This window comes from Aptenodytes forsteri, unplaced genomic scaffold (genome assembly GCF_000699145.1).
Source record: "Aptenodytes forsteri isolate BGI_AS27 unplaced genomic scaffold, ASM69914v1 Scaffold66, whole genome shotgun sequence".
Taxonomy (NCBI): Eukaryota; Metazoa; Chordata; class Aves; order Sphenisciformes; family Spheniscidae; genus Aptenodytes; species Aptenodytes forsteri.
The window spans coordinates 5,016,753-5,041,803 of record NW_008795131.1 but is presented as its reverse complement, the minus strand read 5'-3'; the positions used below and the strand labels follow the sequence as shown (position 1 = coordinate 5,041,803).

The 25,051-nt window shown below is 36.7% G+C and overlaps 1 protein-coding gene across 2 annotated transcripts in view; it reads left to right on the top strand.

The window, feature by feature from the left end:
• The window catches only part of NF1 (neurofibromin 1), a 96,427-nt gene that overhangs the window by 63,467 nt on the left and 7,909 nt on the right, over positions 1-25,051 (top strand). For both annotated transcript variants that reach the window (XM_019471807.1, XM_019471805.1), the window contains 21 exons: positions 2,284-2,716; positions 2,951-3,291; positions 4,028-4,230; positions 5,272-5,465; positions 7,027-7,167; positions 7,397-7,676; positions 8,850-9,064; positions 9,279-9,340; positions 9,467-9,581; positions 10,266-10,367; positions 11,340-11,480; positions 11,851-11,977; positions 12,481-12,612; positions 13,137-13,272; positions 14,108-14,265; positions 15,177-15,299; positions 16,006-16,133; positions 16,854-16,954; positions 18,158-18,300; positions 19,139-19,185; positions 20,021-20,237. In XM_019471807.1, the coding sequence (XP_019327352.1) occupies positions 2,284-2,716; positions 2,951-3,291; positions 4,028-4,230; positions 5,272-5,465; positions 7,027-7,167; positions 7,397-7,676; positions 8,850-9,064; positions 9,279-9,340; positions 9,467-9,581; positions 10,266-10,367; positions 11,340-11,480; positions 11,851-11,977; positions 12,481-12,612; positions 13,137-13,272; positions 14,108-14,265; positions 15,177-15,299; positions 16,006-16,133; positions 16,854-16,954; positions 18,158-18,300; positions 19,139-19,185; positions 20,021-20,237 (3,539 nt within the window). The remainder of the gene's footprint in view (positions 1-2,283; positions 2,717-2,950; positions 3,292-4,027; positions 4,231-5,271; positions 5,466-7,026; positions 7,168-7,396; positions 7,677-8,849; positions 9,065-9,278; positions 9,341-9,466; positions 9,582-10,265; positions 10,368-11,339; positions 11,481-11,850; positions 11,978-12,480; positions 12,613-13,136; positions 13,273-14,107; positions 14,266-15,176; positions 15,300-16,005; positions 16,134-16,853; positions 16,955-18,157; positions 18,301-19,138; positions 19,186-20,020; positions 20,238-25,051) is intronic.

The window sequence follows — 25,051 nt, the reverse complement described above, 5'->3', positions numbered from 1 at the left end:
CCAGGAAAATGAAGGAAATGATATACCTGGTATGTAAACAGGGAATAAACTATGGGTGTCACTCCTTACATGACCAAGGAGCAGCTGAAGATATATGTATCTTTTACTTTGCAGTTCACCCATAACATAAAATTTTACTCCAATGAGATGAATCCTTATTGTTAAGTTTGAACTAGAAACCATCTTAGTAATCAATTACAGCTCAGGTAGAATTTTTACCTTTATATGGTAAAAGTTGCCTGGAGGATGCCTTGTAGCATACTTTAAAAAGGAAAAAAGCAAAACCAGCAAAGCCTTTTTTTGGAAACAAAACAACATTTCACACAAAGTTTCTGCATGACATGCAGAACTGAGATGCATTTGCCGGTACACATATACTCCAACATTTAATGTTACTGTCCAAGAGTTGCAACTCTCTGCCTACTCCCTCCAAGAATACAGTAAGTCCAGTGTTAATTGTAGTGTTCTGGACCAGATGTGCTTTTCTTAAAAATAAACAAACTGATGTTGTTAAGGGCTTCACTTAAAATCATGAGAGCAAAGGAACTGATCATTAAAGAGCTGTTTTTTTTCTTTTTAGTTCAACCCTTTGTGCCTAGGTATTGATAGGGTCTTCTATCAGTACACAGTAAGATCTGCAGTGCGTAGGAACAACAGAGCTGAGTAGCAACTGTCACTGTTAATTCTTTGGAGTCTGATTATGAATAACCTTTAACATTACTAAAAATACAGTTATATCAGCTTCCTTAATTCAGTTGGAGATAATATTTTTACAGATGACTTTTTGAGTTATTTGAACTTCTTTAAAAATACTTTTGCATATAATTTTCTACAAAATCTAATAAACTTTGAAGTGGAACTTAGAACAGGAGAAGGAAAATGTGTACTTACCTTGCCAAGATGTAGGTGTTTCAGATACTTAGTCCTCTAACAATAAAATTTCTTTGTGCATATATTTACTCTTAGGATGCAAACGACCATTAACGTAAAGCATGTAGATTTAGACAATGCTGGTATTTTTTAAGCAAATCTGTAACTGAAATTATACGTCGTTTACTCTAAGTGGAGAACTAAAACCACAGAGATGACACACTTCCTTTTTGTAACAACTATACCATGACATGTTAGAGGGGGAAAAACACCGACTTGCCCAAATTAGCTCTCAGAACAACAGGAAGTAACACGGGGGGAAAAAAAGTATCTTCGGCAGACAAATATTCTATGTTCATGAAATTTATCTCCTCAGTTATCCTACTCTCAGGCAGTTTACCTCAAATGTTATCAAAAGCAGTGTCCCAGTACACTCAAAACTATGTACGTGCTTACAGTATTTATTAGCTCTTTCCGTAGCCTGTTGACTTGCCTTGAATGAGTTGAGTTAATGCTAGTTTGAAACATTGATAGGTATTTGAAAGTACCTTAGGTGTTCACGAGCTACTGTTGAGTTTAATTTTTTTAATTAATTCTTCCTAGTAGAATTTTGTCTGCTATGCTAACTCTGGGGACTTGGTTTAGGTAGTTGCGCTGTCCAGTCTCATAAAATTCAGAGAATGATTAAACGAGAACAAAAGGTTCTTAATATTTATATGTTATCTGAGTGTTTTTCTGGAAAGAGTTATTTTGTAGACAAATCTGTACTACTCAGAGGACTGACCATTCTTAGAAACACCCCACCAAGCGTTAGAGTACGCTGCAGTGTATAGCAAATGACATGAGTTTGAGACCCTTTGAAAAAGTTGGTATGTGGATGCTTAATTAGTCTTAATTATGACTTCTGAAATAAATGTATTTTTCCACATATAAAAGTAGATATAATTTGAATCTCTAGAGAGGTTAAAGAGTTAGTTTGAGACAGTTACACTTTTATTTTTAAAGAAACTCTGAGCTCTTTTCATGTAATCCAGTTTTGATCCAATTGATGCACTGTTGCTCTCCAGCATGGATTTTGTTTTTCCTTTCAGCTGAATAAACCTCCTGCCTGTCTGGAGGTTGCTTGGCTGTGGTAGGTTGCATGGCACTTCAAAATGAAGTTGAGTTAAATCGCAAGTCAAGCTTCATCGTACTGGGCACTAAACTTGGTTGGAGTCTGAGCCATGACAGAATAGTAACTTGAGGCTGTAGCTGCCAGTCCAGCGTCATTGCTTTGGATTGATGGTATTTTTAGAACTACGTGAAAGATCGGTCTGGTTTAGTTTAGTAGTAGTATGTGTAATAGACCACTCAGATGTTTGTAGCGTGGATCTAAAAAGCAAACCCAACAATGTCTGTCTTGTTTTCTTACAGATTCAAGACCGGTCAGATCAACGGAGATTTATTGATATACCACGTACTGCTAACTCTGAAGCCATACTATGCAAAGCCATATGAAATTGTAGTGGACCTCACACACGCTGGCCCCAGTAATCGCTTTAAAACAGACTTTCTTTCTAAATGGTTTGTAGTTTTTCCGGGCTTTGCTTATGAAAATGTCTCAGCAGTTTTTATTTATAACTGTAACTCGTGGGTCAGAGAATACACCAAATACCATGAAAGGCTCTTGACAGGTTTGAAAGGAAGCAAAAGGCTTATTTTCATAGACTCTCCAGGGAAACTGGCAGAGCACATCGAACATGACCAGCAGAAACTCCCAGCAGCTACCTTGGCTTTGGAGGAGGACTTGAAAGTGTTTCACAATGCTCTCAAACTGGCTCATAAAGACACCAAAGTTTCTATTAAAGTAAGTCCTTTTAATGCTGTTCCTAGTGAATTGTTGTATTTTTGTAAGGTTTTGAATATGATGTTACTGTCTCTTAATTCTCCTCTCCTGTCTTGAGGAGAAATCACAACTTATTAATATGCCTCTTTAGGAAGTATAAAATTTCATACATTTATAAAATTAGAAGTGTCAGACTTTTCTCTCTCTGTATTGTTAACAATAGGCACTGAACCATTTTTCTGTTCTCTTTCTAAGGTTGGGTCGACAGCTGTGCAGGTGACGTCAGCGGAACGAACAAGAGTCCTGGGACAAACAGTGTTTTTAAATGATATATACTATGCCTCTGAAATTGAGGAAATATGTCTTGTTGATGAGAACCAGTTTACCTTAACCATTGCCAATCAAGGCACACCACTCACCTTCATGCATCAGGAGTGTGAAGCCATCGTTAGGTCCATCATTCATATACGGACACGGTGGGAGCTGTCACAACCAGACTCCATCCCACAGCATACTAAAATTCGTCCTAAGGATGTCCCTGGAACACTACTGAACATAGCACTGCTCAACCTGGGAAGCTCGGACCCCAGTTTGCGGTACAGATCTCTTAAATTAATATCAACTTTGGTCAAAAATGTGAATTCTTTCCAAGGTTTTCTTAGTGTTAACAAATCTCTCTTGAACAAAACAATTTTTGTTTCACCACTACTCAATAAAATGTACTTTTTAATATAAAGAAAGATTGGGTTTTCTATAGGTGAAGAAAGGCATACATACTGTCAGGGTAACTGAAGGCATATAGGAAGCTTAATTTCTCTTTATAAAGAGAAATACTTATGCTTTGCAATATATGTTTATTAGATACATTTGATTTTCATGGTGTTGAACTTCCTGTTTAATAACGTGGGAGCTGTACCTCTTAGAGCAGGCTCTTGGGTCTTGTCAGTACTGGCTCAATGGCAACCTCTGGGGCCCTTGGCAGTCTCTCTCCCAGCAGCTCAGGTGCACCTGGAAATATTTAGAATTTCCTGGCACCAAAGGCCTTTCTGAGAAATCCGGTACAAAGTCCTTCAAGCATACTCTCTAACCTCATCCGAAATTGTTTAAAGCAAGTGGAGGAGTAATTTCTTTCATTTCTCCAAGGCAAATATTGTTGTCTGAATCTTAACTGGTGCAAGGAGAAAGTTCAGGATTTAAATGTAATCTCTTCTATAGCAGTATTGATTTAATTTTTAAAATGTCAGTACTACTACTGTGATGCCTTGGTGTAATGTGTATATTTTAAAATGTACAAGAAAACTATTACAAGTCACGTTGCTTGCTTTGTTACAGGTCTGCTGCCTATAATCTTCTATGTGCCTTAACCTGTACCTTTAATTTAAAGATTGAGGGCCAGTTACTGGAAACTTCAGGTCTGTGTATTCCTGCCAACAACACACTATTTATTGTATCTATTAGTAAGACTCTTGCAGCTAACGAACCACACCTTACCTTAGAGTTCTTGGAAGAGTGTATTTCTGGATTTAGCAAATCTAGTAAGTAACACTAGTATTCCTTAATGCTAACCATGAATTTGAACAGATTTAAGTTGGTAACTGTCTAGCTTAGTCAATTAAGCTTCCTCATCTTGCTAAGTCATAATAAGTTTAAATTGCAAATGCTTCTTAGAGCTGTTTCAGCTGTTTTCAAGATGATCCATTTATCTCTGTTTCTTAACAATCAAGTTATGCAATACTCTGAAACCAGGCAGTTTCACAAACTGGAATGGCATCTGTTGGAGCAAAAACATTACTTTTCACATTTGAATGTGCCCTTTCCTTTCTCATGAAGTAGATTTAAAAAAAAAAAAGGCAACTGCCTTTTTAAACTTTGAAATTAATGTCTAGTAAAACTTGTTTTAACATCTCATTCATTTAGATGATTACGTTCATTCAGAGAGATCACAACACAAATTATTTGTTTCATATCACTGTTGATAGTTTTGTACAGTGAGTACTTTGGATAGATTTCTATCTACTTCACTAGAAGTAGAGAATATTGCAGAACAAAAATCAAAATTTGAGTCCATGATAGTGAAGGTTTGAACTCTAGAATATACATACACAGAAGAGTTACAGGGTTCTTCAGTCATATCAAAATTAATCTTTTCAGATTGATTATATCTCTCAATTGTAAAACTGGTTCTGTTGCACTACTTTTGTCATGCTTTTTTTCCAGGCATAATACAGCTCTGACTTTACTGTTGGAAGCTGTTGAGAATAAATAGATTCTCAAGATGAAAAAGCAATTGTCTTAAGTAGTCCCGCCTAATACTGAATGTACACGTCTTTATGTCACATCTCTTAATAAGATATTAAAATGTCAACATCTCCTTGCCAGATTCCTACAGATGTTTCTTGGATGTCATTATTAGAGTATGTTTCTTTTTGAAGCTTGTCTGTTTGCCCAGTATTATTTGCTCAGCTCTGATAGTAATTATTTTCAACAATAAAACTGAAAGGAAAAGTGTTCACAAATAATTATTATAAATAGAGACCAGTGCTGATTCTGTGTTACAAGGTGAATTTTTATTTCAGGTATTGAACTGAAACATCTTTGTCTGGAGTATATGACTCCCTGGCTGTCCAATCTGGTCCGATTCTGTAAACACAATGATGATGCTAAGCGCCAGCGAGTCACTGCTATTCTTGATAAGCTTATAACAATGACAATAAATGAAAAACAGATGTATCCTTCCATTCAAGCTAAGATATGGGGAAGTCTTGGACAGGTACAAATCTGCATAATTTATTGCAATTTGTTTATAAGCAGATTATAGAGTTTTTAACCACTTAAATGTTAATGCAGAAAAATAAAATGGATCTCGACATGACCTAAGTTCATTAGCTGTATGGAGAGTAGTGTGCAAGTTCTTCTGAAGTTTCCATTCTATAAAATACTTCATAAAATCACTAATGAACTCTGGCTTCTAGGAATGTGTTCCTGGCCCCACTGTGAATTGAAAAATAAGTGTCTTTGGTATTAGTAGTAATTATTTCAATTAGTAGAAATTAATTCATCAAAACCCCTGAATGTACGGGTACTGAATGGAAAGAACAAAGTACGAGCATTCAGAGGTGTGTTAGGCACGTGGCATTGAAAGAATGCTGCTTTTTTTTTTCTGTTTGCACTTTTGAAACAGATGCATTTTGATTACAATCAATAGAATATCAATCCTCCTGTTGATCATGAGCTTAACACTTAGCCAAATTCTGTCCTCATCCTCCCCGCAAAGTGAAGAAGATGAAAACAATAAAGCTGACGTCATATATGCCATTCATGAAGGAGGTGTCTAGACAAACGAGACCAGCTTTACTTGCCGTGACCAGGCTTGCTCACAAGCTTTGTATCAACTTCCTCATTGTCATACTATTTTTATTTTTTTTAACTGTCATCCAAACTGATGCAGCCCAGCATCACAAAGCTGCTCTTGGAGAATGTGGGAGAACTGTCAGATGGATGCATGAGTGCATTTTCTTGCTTGGTCCAATTGGCAAAAAAACCAAAACCTAAAACAATGTATTTTGAAAGCTTAAATCACATTGAGAGCAATATGACTGTTATGTGCCGTATGAAAGTCTGTTAACAGGTAAATATGGAGAACACAAAATAAAAAGATTAAATATTCCACAGCAGTCAGTGGAAATTTTATCATTGACTTAGTTGACCCAGAATTTCAGCCAATTTTCATAATATAATGAGAGCTGAATTTGAACCAATACTGAAATAACATTAATCTTAGCCTGCATGTTATATTTAAGAGTTCTCTGTACACTTGGACAGATTTTATTCTTGCCTGCATATATGAAATGTCTTTTTTTTTTTTTTTTAACGTGAGAAGAAACTTGTTTTACTTGTAGCTGTATTCATGCATGGCTAGTGCTCTAAGCAAAATCTTTGACAGACGAGATCTTGCTTATTTTCTTGGAAGTATGTTTTTTCCCCCCACTTCAAATCTAGTTTCTTCTTACTAGGTTCAGCATTTTATGAATAGTTATACTTTAAAATGGAAAAAGAAATAAAAATAATACAAACTAAATTATAGTTTCTCCACAGTTCTGAAGCACTTTGATCTGGAGTAAAGCCTGATGGAATTAATCTTTATACTTCTAATATTTACATTAGACTTTTTTCCAAAAGGATAACGAATTAGTAAAACTGATGCTTCAATTTATGGTAGTTATGCATCTTCAACTAAAAAAAATGAATGATTGCTTATTTAAAAGGTGGTTTACTGTGGAAAAATAAAGTTAATCTGACTGATAAAAAAGAATTTTTTTTTCGTCTAACAGATAACAGATCTCCTTGATGTAGTGCTGGACAGTTTCATCAAAACGAGTGCCACAGGGGGCTTAGGGTCTATAAAAGCTGAGGTTATGGCAGACACAGCTGTAGCGCTTGCTTCTGGAAATGTAAAACTGGTTTCAAGCAAAGTGAGTTCCTTCTTTGCCTTAAGTTCCTTTTATATAATAATTTCAACTTATATAATAATATGACACTGAGATGCTTTCTGATAACTCGGTACGGGCAATAATGCAAAAAACATGATAAAATAGGTTCCACGCCATAGAATAATTCCAATGTTAAATTGTAATGGTTTTTAATGAAACTTTGAGCTGTGCTCTTCATTTGAGTAAAACAAAATGGTTGCTCTCTTTTCAGGTGATTGGAAGGATGTGTAAAATAATTGACAAGACTTGTCTGTCTCCAACTCCTACACTGGAACAGCACCTGATGTGGGATGATATTGCTATTCTAGCACGTTACATGCTGATGCTCTCCTTTAACAATTCTCTGGATGTGGCAGCACATCTCCCCTACCTCTTTCATGTAGTTACTTTATTGGTGGCCACTGGTCCCCTTTCTCTCAGAGCTTCCACTCATGGTCTCGTCATCAACATCATTCATTCTCTTTGCACTTGTTCACAGCTTCATTTTAGTGGTAAGTTTTTTTCAGATTTTCTATTAAGCTGATCGTTCTTTAGCTTGTTTAAGAAATTTGAGTTGTCTTTCTCTCTTTAAACTATTCTGAGAGTGTGAAAATACCATGTTGTAATTCAGCTTGTGTACAAACCAGAATGAGGATATGATCTACAACAGATGAGTATGGAATTAAAAAATGACTATCTGGTTTAGAGCAGGTGCATAATGTAAATTGTTTGTATAACGGGTTTTAGAAAAAGAGAAGAAAGTACCAGTAAGTTCCTGTAATGCAGAGAAAGGAGAAAATACGTCTGTGCTAAAACTGGCTGATGTGCATCTTCTGAATGGTTGCATAATGTGGTAACAAAAATATCAATTACATAAGGGAATTGTGAAACTCTACTGTTAAAACAGGTGTATTTGCATACTGCTTTATTTTAGCAGTCCTAAAATAATTGGTATTAGCAAATATGTAGCTGTCACTTCTTACCACAGAAGTACAGTATAAAACCATGCTAGATTTTGTGCAGAAAAAAATTAAAAGTTTATGTAATCTTGTCTTTTTTTAAGTATCTGAAAGCTCATTTTATATCTATATATATCGACAGAGTGAATGTGTGAATATGCACAGACACACACATATATATATGTATAAAGAAAAGCTTTGATGCACAGAGAGAAGGGCAAGCCTTCCTGTTTAAACAATGAATTTGAAGTACACTGAAATGAAATGAAAGTTCAGAATTGTAAAAATACTCAGTGCTAGTAGCAGGGCCGTCATTTTCTTCTGATTTAAGTGGCTTTCTTCATTTTTAGTGCCAGAGCCAAAAGCAGAATTTGATTGCAGTTTGAACTTCAGTACTGTTGGTATTTCAAAGCAGGAACTCTCCAGGTTTCCATTTTCTGAACCAATGTGAGGAGAAGTCTCACAGAACCACATCTTTAAACAAGTTTCTTTCTACCTGTTTTTAGAATGCATCTTCCTGGTGACTGGTTTCAACAGTGTAGGCAACAGACCACAGTTCTTGTGGCATACTCTGGGAGGAGTAGCAAAGAAAACAGTATTGGAATGTGCAAAGTGACATACAGGATGATTATCTACTTTTGTATTCATGGGAGGGTGAGCCTAAGTGTTGAAAATACGGGTTGGATTTCAGTGGTTTAAATTTAATATGTAAAAATTTTTCAACAGAGGAGACCAAGCAAGTTTTAAGGCTGAGCTTGACGGAGTTCTCTCTGCCCAAATTTTATTTGCTGTTTGGAATCAGCAAAGTGAAATCAGCCGCGGTCATAGCGTTCCGATCCAGCTATCGAGACAGGTCGTTTTCACCTGGTTCCTATGAAAGGGAGACTTTCGCACTGACTTCGTTGGAAACTGTTACTGAAGCTTTGTTGGAGATCATGGAGGTATGTGGTTCAAAACAAAACAAATTATCCACAAGGGAAAATGGCACTGCTTACACTTTCTACAGGCAAGCGGTGTAGTGAGATGTACCTCCCATGATGTGGTAATAAATAGTTAAGTGGCTGAGTTCTGAGAACTAAAAAACCTGCACATTCTGAATTTTAAAAAGACTTTCTCTTAATGTTACATGTATTCAAACAATATAATTCTTTTTAGGCTTGTATGAGGGATATTCCAACATGCAAGTGGCTGGACCAGTGGACTGAACTAGCTCAAAAGTATGTTGTAGATCTCGAAATATAATCCCTGCCTGCCTGTGTAGTATATTTAGAATTTTCAACTTCTCGTTATACAGCCTATTTGTTGTATGTTTGTTTAATATACTGTACTCTGTTTCTTCACAGGTTTGCATTCCAATATAACCCATCCCTGCAGCCAAGAGCACTTGTTGTCTTTGGCTGTATAAGTAAACGTGTGTCTCATGGACAAATAAAACAAATAATCCGAATTCTTAGCAAGGTAATAGACCCATATACCTTAAATCGATTTGGTGGCAATAAGTTTCATCAGTGTTGCGACTTCTAGAGTAACAGTAGTTTTCAATATTGAGTTTAAAATTTGAGACACTGAGATTGATCCAGAAGACAGTATTTAAATAAAAGCAAAATTTTCTGTTAAGGCATTTAGCTGCATGCACATGATTCACAACTGTTTTTTAAAGGACGTTAATAATCTAACGTGTTGTAAGTAAATACAATAAAGAGCAGGGCATTTGCACATGAAAATTTTGAAACCGACTGCCTGGCTTGGTAATGATGTTCCATATTTTCTAAAGAAGGTTGTGTTCTGTAGCAAGTAAACAGTGTGCTAAATATGTTTCCTTTAAGCATTTTATTAGAGTTTTATGGACATAAACTTTAACTGAACAGCATCCAGATTGTAAAAGAGCTATTCTCTAACTCTTGCACCCTGTCCTGCACGCTTACTTTTTTTAATACACATTGTGCAATTGCTTTCAGCAATACATGTATCACTTCTGTGTAAATCTCCATTTGTCAAAGTCCTTGAGAATTGGTTTAAAATGAGCTCAAGCTTTGTAAACTAGTTGAGAGCAACAATTCTTGTTTAGAGTTTTGATCTTCTTTTTACAAAGCAAAATCTAATTATGGTTGTGTTTTAATTACTCTTTTTTCCTACAAAAAGGGACTTGAGAGCTGTTTAAAAGGCCCTGATAATTACAATAGCCAAGTTCTAATAGAAGCTACAGTTATAGCACTCACCAAGCTGCAGCCTCTTCTTAATAAGGTAAACAACTGGATTTTTAGAGTAAACAGAGAACATATTTTGTAAATAAAAATTATAATTATGGGTATAATCTCAAAAATATAAGTAAGTGTTGTGGTATCTGAAGTTCACACTTCGCTGCTATGACTCATGCTCGAAAGTACTACATATGGGAAATACGTCACCGGTGTTTGTATGTGGGACCTGTGCAAAGGCTTTAAAAATGCTTTAGAATGTACTGTTCTGCTTCATCAAACTGGGCCACAGCAATATAGGCAATGACCGTACCACGGGCTGTCTTAATGCTTTCCAAAAGACTTTCAGTCTTGGCTTTCAGATGTTTGATTGTTAATACATGCTTTTCAGATCATGGCTTGTAATAAATGTTTGTCTTACCTGGTTTGGTATTAAGGTAGCCATCCATACATTACTTTCATGTTCATTATTTGATCAGCATACCAATGGGTATGCCGTTAATGAAGAGCCCCATATATTTACTGTTAGTAAATAAAACTTGTTCCTTGAAAAATCTGCTGCTTAAGAGACCCAGAATCTGTTGAATGCCAATTCTTCCTGCATGCTTTTTTGATTTGGAGAAGAAATTGCCTGGCCAGTTATCTGTGCAGAATTGCAATCCATTTTCAACATGTGCATTCAAATTGATAACAGAAGACACATTTCTGTTCACTCTGGTGTAGGGCAATATGCGTCTGACACTTTGTGAGCAAGGGAAGGAATATAAGAGAGAAGGAACGGCTTTAGGGGAGGTGAAAGGCTTGAAATTCATTTGCTTTCTACTGTTCACCCGTTAAGTGCATTAAGACGACAGGTTCACATGTACATCTGCATTGACGGAATGGACATGGTTGAAGACAGAACCTGCTACAGGAAGGATAGTAACGCATATACAAAACCACGTGTCAGTCTTACTTGTCTTTGACTTACAGGAACTGACTTGAAAGTGAAATCGTGGCTTTTTCTTTTTCCTTCTAGGACTCTCCTATGCACAAGGCCCTCTTTTGGGTAGCTATGGCAGTACTGCAGCTAGACGAAGTAAACTTGTACTCAGCAGGTACAGCACTACTTGAACAGAATCTGCATACCTTGGATAGCCTTCGAGTATTCAATGATAAGGTAAGCTGCTAGCAGTCAGCTGTGACTAACCCTTCGTTTATGTAAGCGGTTAGATCTGTTAAAAAAAGAAAAAAAAAATTCTGTGTCCTCATGGACAGTAGTTAAGCAACTAAAACTGAAATTTGCATTAGAGATTGTTTCACTTGTGTTATATCAACAGTAAAACTAAGACGTAGAGATGAAGCTCTTGCTATTCTGTTCTAAACTGGAACAGAAATGTATAGATGTGTTCTAATCAAGAGTGTTTGCGCTATTGTCACGTAAACTATCAAAATTACTGTTTTGTCACTTTAAAAAAAAAAAAAACAACTTGAGATATGATGAGTAACTTGTGATGAGGTACTCCTGTATTTTATTTTTTCTGGGTCAGAGCCCAGAAGAGGTGTTTATGGAGATCAGGAGGCCACTCGAATGGCACTGCAAGCAGATGGATCATTTTGTTGGGCTAAATTTCAACTCCAACTTTAACTTCGCACTAGTGGGACACCTCCTGAAAGGTAAGAATACATATTGCTGTTCATTTAAGATGAACACTCTTAATTCAAAAATAAAAACAAGTCCAGGGATTATGGGGAAAGAATGGGTGGTGGATTTTAAGTAACTTGGATCACAGAATAGATACAGAATTAAATGTTCTTTGACTAAAGGACTTTGCCGGGTTTTCCATAGACATGTTCTTTACTACTTTGTCCAAGAATGCTGTCTTTCTCTGTGTGTTTGCCTGTGTTCAGGCTCACTGTTTCTTTTAGAAGATTGATTTGTGAGATAATAGATATAATATATGCACAGACATTTGAAATTATGTGACTTTTGGGGGGAGGGACAGAAAAAATTAGTCTTAAATGTGCAATTTCTGTTAGCATTGTGCTTCCTCACCCTTTACGTGAAGTTTCCTGAGAACATGCCGAAAAATATTTATAAATCTTCTCAAAATATTAATGCTTCATAAATATGCATTAAAATTAAATACAGTATTTGGTTTCTTAACCTCATTTCTTAGGGTACAGGCATCCTTCACCTACCACTGTAGCAAGAACAGTAAGGATTTTACATACACTACTAGCTCTGGTTAACAAACATAGGAACTGTGACAAGTTTGAGGTGAACACCCAGAGTGTGGCTTACCTAGCAGGTAAAATTAAACAAACAAACATTCTTTTAAATTTGTGCTAACTGAAAAGGAATGGATTATTGTGGGAATTCTTATGGTTTTAGGTTGATAAAATTGTACCAACATAAAGGAAACTTGTAAGTGGAGATGGATAAGAGTCTGGGCTAGGCTGGGGTACATCAATTAAAGCTTTTTGTGGACTGAAGGCTTGCCAGCACAGGACCTACTGTGTAACTTTGAAAATACTTCAGGGAGGCTGCAAGTTTCTTGGTTTAAGTGCGTGCCTTAAACATTGAAATTTCTAGTGGTCTAGAAATAGAAATTGTGACCATGTTGAGGACAAATGTTTAAATCCTGTAACTGGATGGGGAATATAATTCTTTTTAAATGACCTACTTTTAATCTGTACGTTTCGGTAATGTGTAATTACATCTCAATGGTCGTCTTTATATTAAGTAAAAAAATTAAATTGATGGAATATTGCTTACATTCTTCAATGTATTCCTACTGTGGAAAACTTACGTTAGCTTTCTTTGAATTTTTAGCTTTGCTGACAGTATCTGAGGAAGTTCGAAGTCGCTGCAGTCTAAAACATAGGAAGTCTCTCTTATTGACAGATGTTTCAATGGAAAATGTTCCTATGGATACATATCCCATACATCACAGTGACACTAGCTATAGGTTGGTTGTCTAACTTTTAGATAAGTTATCCGTATTTCAATGTCTGTTTACTTTAGTAAGTTACCTAAAGGTAACCTGTGGTATATTGAAAACTGAAACCCACATTCATAAAGCTAAGTTAATGTTCTGTTATTGGTTCCAGACCAATACGCTACTTACACTGTGATACTGTGATCAACATGCACAGAGAAATTTGGGTATCAAATTCCTATACACTTAATTTTGAGATCTGTAAAGCTATTTCAGAGCTTAACTGCTTTGGAGGTTCTTAAACTTTTTGCTAACCTCTTTCTACAAGACCTAATTTCACCTCATTTTTCATTTATATTTTAGATGGAAGTTTAGTTTGTCCTTTTAAGAGCTTCAAGGCATGTACTAGGTAATCACTTGGTTCGTGTCATTGGAAAATCTTGACACCTTATAGTCTTGTCTATAAGCAGCCACAGAGATAAGCTAGGAAATCAACCTAGAAGTGACATGGAGAGCCAGTTTCTCTCAATAGGGAGCACTTTACTTGATATCTCTCTTTTTAGCATCCAGTATGGAGTAGCTGATTATTAAATATCTTTCATCTTGCCTCATAGGCTCATTTGCTTGTGTTCTTTTCATTGCTTTATTTTTTATCTCTTGATCATTACATTCATATCAGATTGTTAGTTATCACTAGCTCAGACATTTTTGCAAGCAAAGTACTATTTCTTAGTATGTATTTTTTGGAGATTAACCTGTTAGGAAAGATGGGTTTAATAAATGTTAGCTTGGCTAGTTGAAAAATTTATGCCTAAATGTGCACAGTTTTAAAGATTTTCTTAATTTAATTTCTCTGCACTTTCAGGACACTAAAGGAAAATCAACCATGGTCATCACCAAAGGGGTCAGACAGACATCTGGCTGCCAGTTACCCGACAGTGGGACAGATAAGCCCTCGAACACGAAAATCCATGAGTTTGGATATGGGGCAGCCTTCACAAGCGAACACTAAAAAGCTTCTAGGTTATTAAGATAACTAATTTACTAATTTGTCTATAGAATACCTCAGGAAGTGTTACTGGAGAAAAATTATACTTGTATTTATTCTGACTTCAAGTGCTTATTCCTGATTCAGAGGGAATGCAGTTTCTACAAAACACAAATTAGAGAACACAGTTGAAGAGGACTAACTCATTTATTTTGATCACGAAGGGCGGGGAAGCAAGAGTGACACTCAAAATGTGCATGTTGAAGTGGAGAAAAAAGAAAAAAAAAAAGGGGGAAGAAAAAAAGATACTCCAGATACTAAAGAGTCATAGTGCCAATTTTCTGCCACCAGCCCTCTTTCAACAAAACCAAGAAGCTGAATACCTTAGCTTAGCTACTATATTGAATACTCTATCTTATGCTAGAAGAGATGGTCCCAAAACATTTTAGATGTTTTGGAAGCAATCTGATTTTTATTCATGGCTTCTCAGTGCATCGTGTTTACAAGCAAAGTCTTAATATCAGAGAAACAAGATGAGTTGCTTTGCATAACTTGTGGTTACCCTTTTACATTATACGGTGTATATATGGAAGAAAAGGGGCATTTCTTTCATTACAATCCTATTACTGCTTCCTTTTCAGTAATCACATTTTGGCATGTTTATTCGATGTGATGTGTTGACCAGGAAACCATAGCATGCCCGCAGCTTACATATTTGAATAAATTGCATGCTTTCCTCATACGTATTGTGAAGCATTTTGGAAACTGTGATGGAGAGCGGCATGGTGTGATCGTATTTTCTCTACCATCCCTGAAAATGGTGAAAATGTCCCCAGATTCCAATCAATACGTCATAGATAGGAGAGTAGCTTGGACAGAAAATCAGAAATAGTTAGAATATGGATTTAGGTTTAATGTTTTTAATTGCCTGATAAATTGTTTTTAGGTACAAGGAAAAGTTTTGACCATTTGATATCGGACACAAAGGCTCCTAAAAGGCAAGACATGGAATCTGGAATCACAACGCCTCCCAAAATGAGGAGAGTAGCCGAAAATGATTATGAAATGGGTGAGAAACAGGACTAACGTTTTAAGAATAATGCTAACTATAAATGCTTTGTATATATATACAAAGGATTATTTCTAAATTCAATGTTTATTTGCTGAGGTTACTACAAGGTAAGGGAGAAATATCTTTCTTAACAGTGGCTTCTGGAGAGTACAGTCTTCCACATCACTGGCAACTGAGGTTTGAGTTAGAGTTGCTCAGTTTGCAGATGCAGAATAAGGGGCAGCTATAAAGTACTGCATACAGGACTGAAATGAAATAACTAAAATTTGGCTTTCTATACGTTAATAAGTCCTGGCTGCAAATTACTACAGGAGATGGAACGTGACCTAATGCCTAGAATGCCTCTCTTCATCTTCTCCCACATCTGCTTCCTGTGCCCCCATCCCCAATTGCAATGCAAGACCAGGGTTTTTCTGTTGTATCTGATGTCAGTCTGCTGCCTGACCCTGAGTACGGTACTTACCACCCCTGGGCCTGTATTTCACTGAATAGGAAATTGGGGTTATTGTTTACCATTTGATAATACATCCCATGTAATGATCTAGCGCTGCTAGTATTACAGCATAGTTGTTGCTTTTATACTTTATGAAAAGGCTGGTGAACTCTGAAGTTTGTGTATGACTGAATTTGTTGTGCAAGAGCTAATTCTATTTCGGTTTGGGTTTATTTTGCTTTGGATGAGTTGCTCTTTTTTACCTGGCAGAAACCCAGAGAATATCACCGCAGCAACACCCACATCTTCGAAAAGTTTCTGTTTCTGAGTCGAATGTCCTCCTAGATGAAGAAGTTCTGACTGACCCAAAAATTCAGGCACTGCTGCTTACAGTTCTTGTAAGCTCTCTTTCTGTGTATTGTCTGTTATTTTCTGATACTCTTTTATCTTCCAAAGAAGCATATGTGTTCCTTGCAGTGTTTCTAAATTCATATAGATCAGAATCAGTGATGTGCAAGTCTATTCTTTTATTGCCGTTCTTCAAACTTTCTAGGAATCACTTTTAGAAATGTATTTAAATGTTCTTTGAGAGCAAATACTGAATTTTCATTATTCTGTATTGTTTTGTAGAACATGTCCAACAATTGTCCCTTTTTCCTGGCAGATTTTTATCACAAACTAATTTTATCTAATAAAAGGATATTAATATATTATACTTAAAGTTAAGAAGTGAAAATTGTTGGAATCCCAGCATAATTCAGTTTAAAAATGATTAACTAGTAATATAGGTGTACGGTATGATAGTGCTTTCTTCAGATGTACCAATACAGTTACTATTCCTGATATACTTCAGAAAGACTCAGTTGCCCACTTTTGTCAAAAACTGACTAGCTATGTTTTTTGCCAAAATAGAAGCTATTACCAACTGTTTTTATTGTTTCCCACATACACATAAAATAACTTGATTCCATGTCCAAAGAGGGCATAAGTTAATCTTTTGTAATGCTGTTTTCTGCTATTCAGAAATCTTAAAACCTTAAACTACAACAACAGCAAAAGCCTATAATTACTCAAATTAAATTAGAAGCATGCTGATTTAATCCTTTGCATTATGACAGGCAACGTTAGTGAAGTACACTACTGATGAGTTTGACCAGCGGATTCTGTATGAGTATTTAGCAGAAGCCAGTGTTGTCTTCCCAAAGGTCTTTCCTGTTGTGTAAGTACCTAAAGCTCTGTTTATGATGACTGCGTACTTGGCCCTTCCTTTAAAAGGTCTCCGGACCAGGACAAGCACGTGTGAGATGCTTACTCATTTGTAGGTTACTAGCTGCGATCTGTCCACGGCTTGTTGAGACAAATGTCCGTAGCAATTCGAGAATCATGCTTTTTCCCTGTGTTAAATGAATATAATGTTCTTACTAGAATAGGCATCCTCAGATGCCACTGCTACAGATGGTCCTCAGAAGCACTCTTCAGCGTCAGATTTTCAGGCAGGTTGGCAGAGCGTGGGAGAACTCTGTATCGCTGTTGCTAGGGAGCCTGTCTGTGCAGCCATCAGCTTCTTCCAAAAGCTTTCAGCATCATTGCTGCCGCTACTCTAGTCTAGGGACTTAGCATGGCTTTATCACTTCTTTGATACTGCAGAGAAGCAAATTACATTTTAATATGTTCGTGTAGCTTTCTATACAAGTCAACATATACTGCCTCTTAAGTATTACTTTCACCCCAGTCAGACTCAGTTTTTTTTAATTAGTACCCCAAGTGCATATCAAAACTGGTTTAAAGCATAGTTCAAGATACTCTTTGGATGTATTTCTTTAGATATCAGTTAAAAGTAGTATTTGCTGGAGTCAATATATGTAAGGGAAACCCAACTATCAGAAACTAACATGAGTAGACTTTTAAAACTGACCTGTGTGTGATTTAGAAATAGTGCTACCTTTTTCTGGCTTTATAAAGTAATGGCCAAAGTACAGCCAAGTTCTGTGAGCTATTCCAAGCACAACTGCAAGTAACTGGCATTTGTATTAAAAGAAAAAAACCAAACCAACCCACGCATGAGTTCTGCAAGGGAGCTCAAATGAGACAGTAGCCCCACGAGTTTAAAAAACTGCTTTGAAACTCCAGCTCTGACATGTACACAAATCCAGTGAATAATTTTTTGGTTGAAAATAATTAAAATATTTGCAATTTAAAGTGCTAGGTAGATGCTTTAATGGGTTATATTGTTAGTACAATTTTTTGAAAGTGTTACACATCATAAGAGTACTCACTGAACATATACAGGAGTTGTTTTGTACTTCTAAAATGACTGAGATTTTGAAAATCCCACCTTACCTGCTGTTTGCTAAAGTCAGTTGGGAACTGCAGATTTATTTTATTTAATGAACAAAAAATAAGCCACTTCTCTTTTCTTCAGGCATAATTTATTGGATTCCAAGATCAATACCCTTTTATCGCTGTGCCAGGATCCAAATTTGTTGAATCCAATTCATGGGATTGTTCAGAGTGTTGTCTACCATGAAGAGTCTCCACCCCAATACCAAACTTCTTATCTACAGAGTAAATATTTTTCCTTTTTTTTTTTTTAAAGCTGCTGTATTTTAAGTTAGATTTACTACTGAAAATGTTTCAGAATTATTGCAACCCTAACAGAACAGTGTCAGTCTTGTGTGCCATCTCTCCAACTTCATATATCCTAGTAAAAATAAGAGTTCGCATATTAAAAAAACCTGTACTGACATGAATATTAAAACTGCTTGCTGCAGTTGTGCACCAAATATTAAAAGTATGACACCATCTACGTGAGTAAAAAGAAGTTGAAACTCAGTATTCTGTTTCCACTAACCAGTTTAAAGAAATACAAAACATGAATGGTGGTGATAAATGGTGAGTTTTAAGTTAACCTTGTAAGTTAGGGATTGACTTAATTATTGGTAAATTCCATAGAGTAATGTTTGTTTTTCAGTGCCCAAGCTCACTTTCATGTCACACTTAAACACTTAAAACCTAAATATTTTTTTATGGTCCTTAATCCAAAACTTTCCAGGAAGATCCGTAAGAAACAGATGACAGTTGAGAAAAACTTAAATGTTGACATAATTTTTAAAATGAGATGCATATTCACATGCTAAATTTAATTTTTAAAATACCATCAAGAATTTCTCGCATGACAGTTCTGAGATTTCAAGGTTTTTACAGCTTATGTATTTCATATACAAATTAAAATGCCATAATACCTTATACATGGTTTGGACAACATTTAGTGTTGCATCGCCCAGTCAAAATATTTCATTTCCATGCCTAAGTAAATCCAAGTGATGTGCTATGTGTACTTTCTAGTTGTTTTCTGTCAATTGAGAACTGTGTTTTAGTGGTAACGTTCAATTTGTTGTTGTAGGTTTTGGATTTAATGGGTTATGGAGGTTTGCTGGCCCATTTTCTAAGGTAAGAACAGTACACCATATATAAGTTCGTGAGTGTTTTGCCTTCATTTTCTCTCTAAAGCACATTGGTGCTCCAGGAAAGAGGCAGATAAATGACAAGTCATGGAATTTATATGAGCAAGTTAGTAATATAAGGCTCACTTCTATAGCTAAAACAATTTTCGAGCCTGCATCAGATATTTTGATAGACTCGTGAAGGTCAAATTACTGAAGTTGAGTAAAAGCAGTCAGGTGTGTAAATGCACCTTTTTACTGCTCCCAGGTTCACTAAGAGGCCTTGGACATACGGTATCAGTCAGAAAGTCTTAGTTTATTAAGTGTGTCTTACAGTGCAAGGGATTAATTTGCTAAGAATGGTAATTCCATAAGGATAAACTTTATGTTACAACAGAACAAATAAATCGAGCACTGACAGCCTGCACTGCTATTTGTTCCCTCTAGTCATCGTAACAAGAACTAGATGAGCAGAGCAGGCAGTGTTTGGGATGTTAGGCTTTGGGGGCATAGGCAGTGCTTTTAATAACGTGTCAGGTTCAGGCAGCTGTGGCAGGTCACCTCGGGAATGAAACAGCCCCTCTTTCCTGACTTTGTGCTTCCACGCACTACTGAAATTACACCTGTAAGTGGTCTTTGATGTGTGCATTTAGATTAATCTGGAAAAGACTACAAATCAGTTTTTACAGATACTCACATCAAACGCTTTTTAAAATTTTCAGGCAAAACCAGTGTGATATTAGAGTGAGTTCTGGGGCAAAGCTCCTATTGACAGAAAAGTAGGAAGAAAAGAACCAATCGTGGTTTGTTTTGGTTTTTTTTTCCCCCCCCATCACCCACAGCAAACACAAATCCCAGACTATGCTGAGCTCATAGTGAAGTTTCTTGATGCCTTGATTGACACGTATTTGCCTGGAATTGATGAAGAAACCAGTGAAGAATCTCTCCTGACACCCACATCTCCATATCCTCCCGCAGTGCAGAGCCAACTTAGCATTACTGCTAACCTTAACCTTTCCAATTCCATGACCTCGCTCGCAACTTCCCAGCACTCCCCAGGTCAGTAGCTGTTCTGGTACTACCTAGGTAAGGGAAATGTATTGAATTTACTGTTTCTGTAGACAAACACTCAGTCTCATTTTCTCTTTGGAGATGTTTATGCATCAAACATCATTGCGTTCGTGAACCAAATGAATATTAAGCTGTTTACTAAGCTATTACACTGTATTTCAGATGTTGGATTTTGTCCAGCACAAAAGCTGTCTTCCGAGTCGTTATACATGAAGGAAATAGCATTAAGTGCATCAGAACAAATAACAGCTGCATCTTAATATGGAATATATGTAACAGTGGAGCATTGAAAATTAGTAAATATCAATATATAATCATGATATTTTGCAAGGAGAATAATACCTGTCTGGGCACTACAAGGTAGCACATATTAGGAAAAATAATCCAGAACTGTGCTGTGGAAGAGTGTGTCTGGGCTGACTCAGTTTCAGGTGACTGTATGATTTAAGGCCAATGCTCATATAGGCAGCATCACATGGAGGTCGTACTCTCCCTCGAAGGAAAAAAGTGTTCATGTAGATACGTGTGGAATACTGGGTCAGTTCAGACTATTTTATTGCCAGAAACACGCTGATGATAAAATGAAGGCGTTCAAGAAAAGAACAGTCATTAAAGGCATTAGATGGATAAAAACACTAAATTCCTTCTGGCTTGGGGAGAGGGGAATTACAGGGAGATGCAGAGGTTAAATTTAACAGCATAGGTTTTCAGGGTGAAAAATGAAAAAAGAGTAAAATTATTCAGCATAGCAGATGAAGCATAAGCTAGAGGAAATTAAATACAGGAAGAAAATGGAATTTATGTCAAAGAAATCTGCATGAAGACTCTTCCTGAAGTGATTTTGGATTAGTGTCTCTCATATTGAGGAAATTCTTTACTTTTCTTTGTCATAAAAATTATACTGTGTGATATTTCTTAAATGATGATTTAACTATCGCAGTTCCGAACACTGAAGTCAAAGAACCCTTTTATTTCTGCTTTGTTTCTAACCTTGATGCAAGGCTAGAAACTACTTGGGTTTAGGTATAGTATTTACAGAGGTGTTTTGGTTTTTTTCACTCTTGTTGTTTACTGGTTTCTGCTAGCCCTGAAATAAGCTCTACTTAGTTGTACTTAGCTGTAGTCAAGAAGTCTGGTCTTCCAGATTATCAGTTTGCTCACGTGCTATGCGTGTTTTTTGTTGAATATGATGAGTATTGCAGAGGTGCAACAGAGGTAAAACTGTGCTCTGTGTTTGAGTAATTTGGGAATAGTGATTTCTTTTTTTTGTTTCATGCAGTGAAAAGTGATTACAACTTGCTTTTTTCCTGTATGAGAAGCCAACTTTAATTGTTTAAATCTGGGGAGATCCCCTTCTTGATATACTGATGCTGTGTTCCAGAATTATATTTTAAGATGCCTGTCAGTCTAAATAGACTCAAAACAGGATTTGCTTTCCAGTTTCCTGCCAATTCAAGATGACTTATTACATTAAATAATGTTATCCCAAGTGAGGAGAGAAAGCGTGAAGCATATTTTCCACAGTTGTTACCTCTTCCTCTGCTACTTTATTAATAGCACTCCTTAGCCGTTGTTTCCTTGTTTTGTATTCCTGCCCGAGAACAAGTGAAAGAGCATTGGTCTGAAAGGGACTCGCTGGTGCCGTCCTGGAATCCCTTTTGAATTGGGTAATAAGAGTGGGTGAAAGTTGAGTTTGAAGAAGTTTGAGAGACTGCTGTTTCACTTAACATTTTGCAATGTCCATTATACGTTATGAATATATAATGCAGCCACTGTATTGTATCGTCACGCAATTTATCCTGTGTATAGAAATATTTCTGTATAAAAACTCCTAATAGAGTGCAGGTACAGATAACAACCAAGATTATGGAAAAGGCAAGTGGTTCGATAGAAACTTTCTTATTTAACATTCAGCTAAGAATTACCTGTAATACTAGAACAGGGAGAAGGATAAAATTAAAGGGGGAAAAAAAAAAGACCTTGCTGTCAGTGTGAAAATAAGTACATTATGAGCAGCATCTTTCCCTTTAGAACGTAGAATTGGTAGCAGCTCCAGCAGTTCTTTTTGCAAGGATGAAGTGATGATGCAGGATTAGGCCCTCTACTAGCGAAAACAGCATTTTGCTATGTAAATGTCTGCCTCCCTTACGCCTCGCTTTCTATTCCTTCTTCCTTGGTTAGCTAAGAGGAAGGAATTAATCCAGCTCTTCAAAAATTTCTTCCAAATAGATGGCTTTTATCAAATGCTGGTGAAGAGCCCATCTCCACAAATGGGGTTAGGAAGTGGTGAACTTGTTACGTGATTCAGGATCCTAGTGGGTCTGTAGTAATGCCTTTATGACACCCTGTGCATTGTTTGCTTGGAAATTAAATTTTAAAAGACCGATATGAAGGCCAGAAGATTACTAATGGTTCCATTTTTGTGTAACCAGACTGGAGGCATCTTTGTAAAGAATCAGCCTTTATAGGTGTTTCCAGCTTCATTCTAGCAATTTGAATACAAAGACTTGGGGTTTGCTTGGGGGATCTCCAGCTTTCTCAAACTGTGGACCAGGTCACAACGTGGAGCTCTTCATTTTGCTCCTTCATCCCACGTTTATTACGTTGCTCCACTTTAATCAACAAACAATTTCCCTGGTTTAAACTGGCATGTTAACCAGTGCAACTTTGCATAAAACATGCAACTTTGCATAAAACATGCTTTGCTTTTTAAGCTGTTTAATTGTATTAAAAATTTAATTGGTCTTCTGGCACTTTATACAGCTCCATAGCTGCATACGTGAATTTTGCATTCTCATTAACTGTGCCTAGAGGTGTGTGATGGCGTTGTCATTGCTGTGCACATTTACGCTGTAGAGACAAGAGTGAGGGAGTAAGCAGTGAAAGACCTAATATCTGCCACAATAAAAATCATTGGTGAAAGAATGATAGAACATGAAGGTGGGCCACAGGATTTCTTGAAACAGCAAGACAACTATGGGACTAATAAGGGATGCAGATCTATCATCCACTTACTCTGATTCGAGAACTACTGCACAAGAAAATCAAGTATTTAGCAGTGCTGAGTTACTTCATCACACTGAGTTAAAGAGACAGTTTCAGCCAAGTGAGTTTTTTATTATGGTTACAAATATATTAAGTTGCAGATAAATGAAAAATTTTTTTCTTGCATCTGGAAACAACCGGGCGAGATCATTGTTTGTAAATGTTTTGTCTATCATCATCTCTTCTCCTTTCCCCTTTCTTTCTTCTCGCTGTTCCTTTCATGGACATTATTCACTTACGTTTTTTCTTTCATTCTGTGTCTGTGAAGCTTCTCTGCCTTGCTCTAAATCTGCAGTTTTCATGCAGCTTCCTCATCAAGGTACACTCTACTTTCATCATATTTGCACGAAATACTGCTTGATCTGCTTTAGGGTTGGGCTTGTGGCATGAGAAGTGGTTTACTGATCCTTTTGACACGGGAATGGCTTCAGTGTAGTGCTAAGCTGTTGCTTTTCTTGTGTGATGCTAATAATATCTGATGATAGAGCAGGCAACGAAAGTCAAGCTAATAATATCTGATGATAGAGCAGGCAATGAAAGTCACATCCTTAAGAATGAGATAAATTTGGTAATAGAGAAGTGGATGCTTGGTATGTGAAATTACTCTGCTGCAGGTATTAAGCTAAAATGAAGAACTGTTTCATGTGAGCTCTTTAGATTCACGGGAAGTCAGCTTTAACTTCAGTTACACACCACCGGAAAATGGGCACGAGTTCTTTGGACTAAACTGCAGCAGACAGAAGCTCAATAAAATGGGTACTCAAGGCCATTTGATTTCTGCTTCTATATGGAGAATAAGAAAAAGCTGCAGAAGAGTTTCGTTGCTCGCACCTGTGGGTTGCTTCCTATCCTCATCGTAGTTTCTGGTTTTTGTAAGCTCACACCCACACAAGGAGAGGAAGGATGATGTAGCCTGCAGCCAGCTTCTGGCTGGAGTTTCGAAATTGTCCCTATACGTATGTGAAACGTGGAGTGTATTCTTGATTCTTGCTAATGCCAGTGAGAATCCATTTCTTACAGGAGTGAGACATAACTGTGGGAGATGTCATTTGTAGCAGTAGGATTTTGTTCTAACCTTTTTACTCACTGTCAGACATCCTAATTTTTGCTGCTGATTGTACTTTTAGCCTCTTGCATAAAAACACCCTTCCTGCTATTCATTCCATTGCCGCACATCTACCATAAGTGTTGAGAGTGTTGCTAAACACACGTCAAACATACTCATTTTGTTGCAGAAATAATGTGACAGCTATGCTAAGATACTGCTATGGGAATGATTAACTCATGTAGCGTCAGCATAAAAGTAATAATTGATTGGAATGTCTGTATTAAACAGAAGTCTCAGCTTTTATATCTTCAAGTTACTGTGTCCAAAGCTGTTAGAGTCATGGCTCATAACCCAAGGCTCTCATGTGCTGTCATCATGTCGGCATGAAGTTTACACTAAAGCAGTTCATTTTTGAGGTTTGTTTGATGTTATTCTTTTAGCAAAACATAATAGAGATACCTCATCCTGCAGAGAAATCCAAAGCTTCTCAGAAAAGTATATGCACTTGGGTATAAAGCCTGTCTGGTTTCATCCTCATCTTGCACTCCACCAGCCTCCTCCTGCCTCACGCAATAGCAGTTCTCGTAAAGATTTCCAGACTCGCCTGTTCTGTGTGTGCTTCCTGTTAATACCCTGCTTAGAAAACTGTTTCTTCAGTTGTCCTTGTTAGAAGTTAATTGTTGATTTTTTTTTTTTTTTTTTTTTTTTA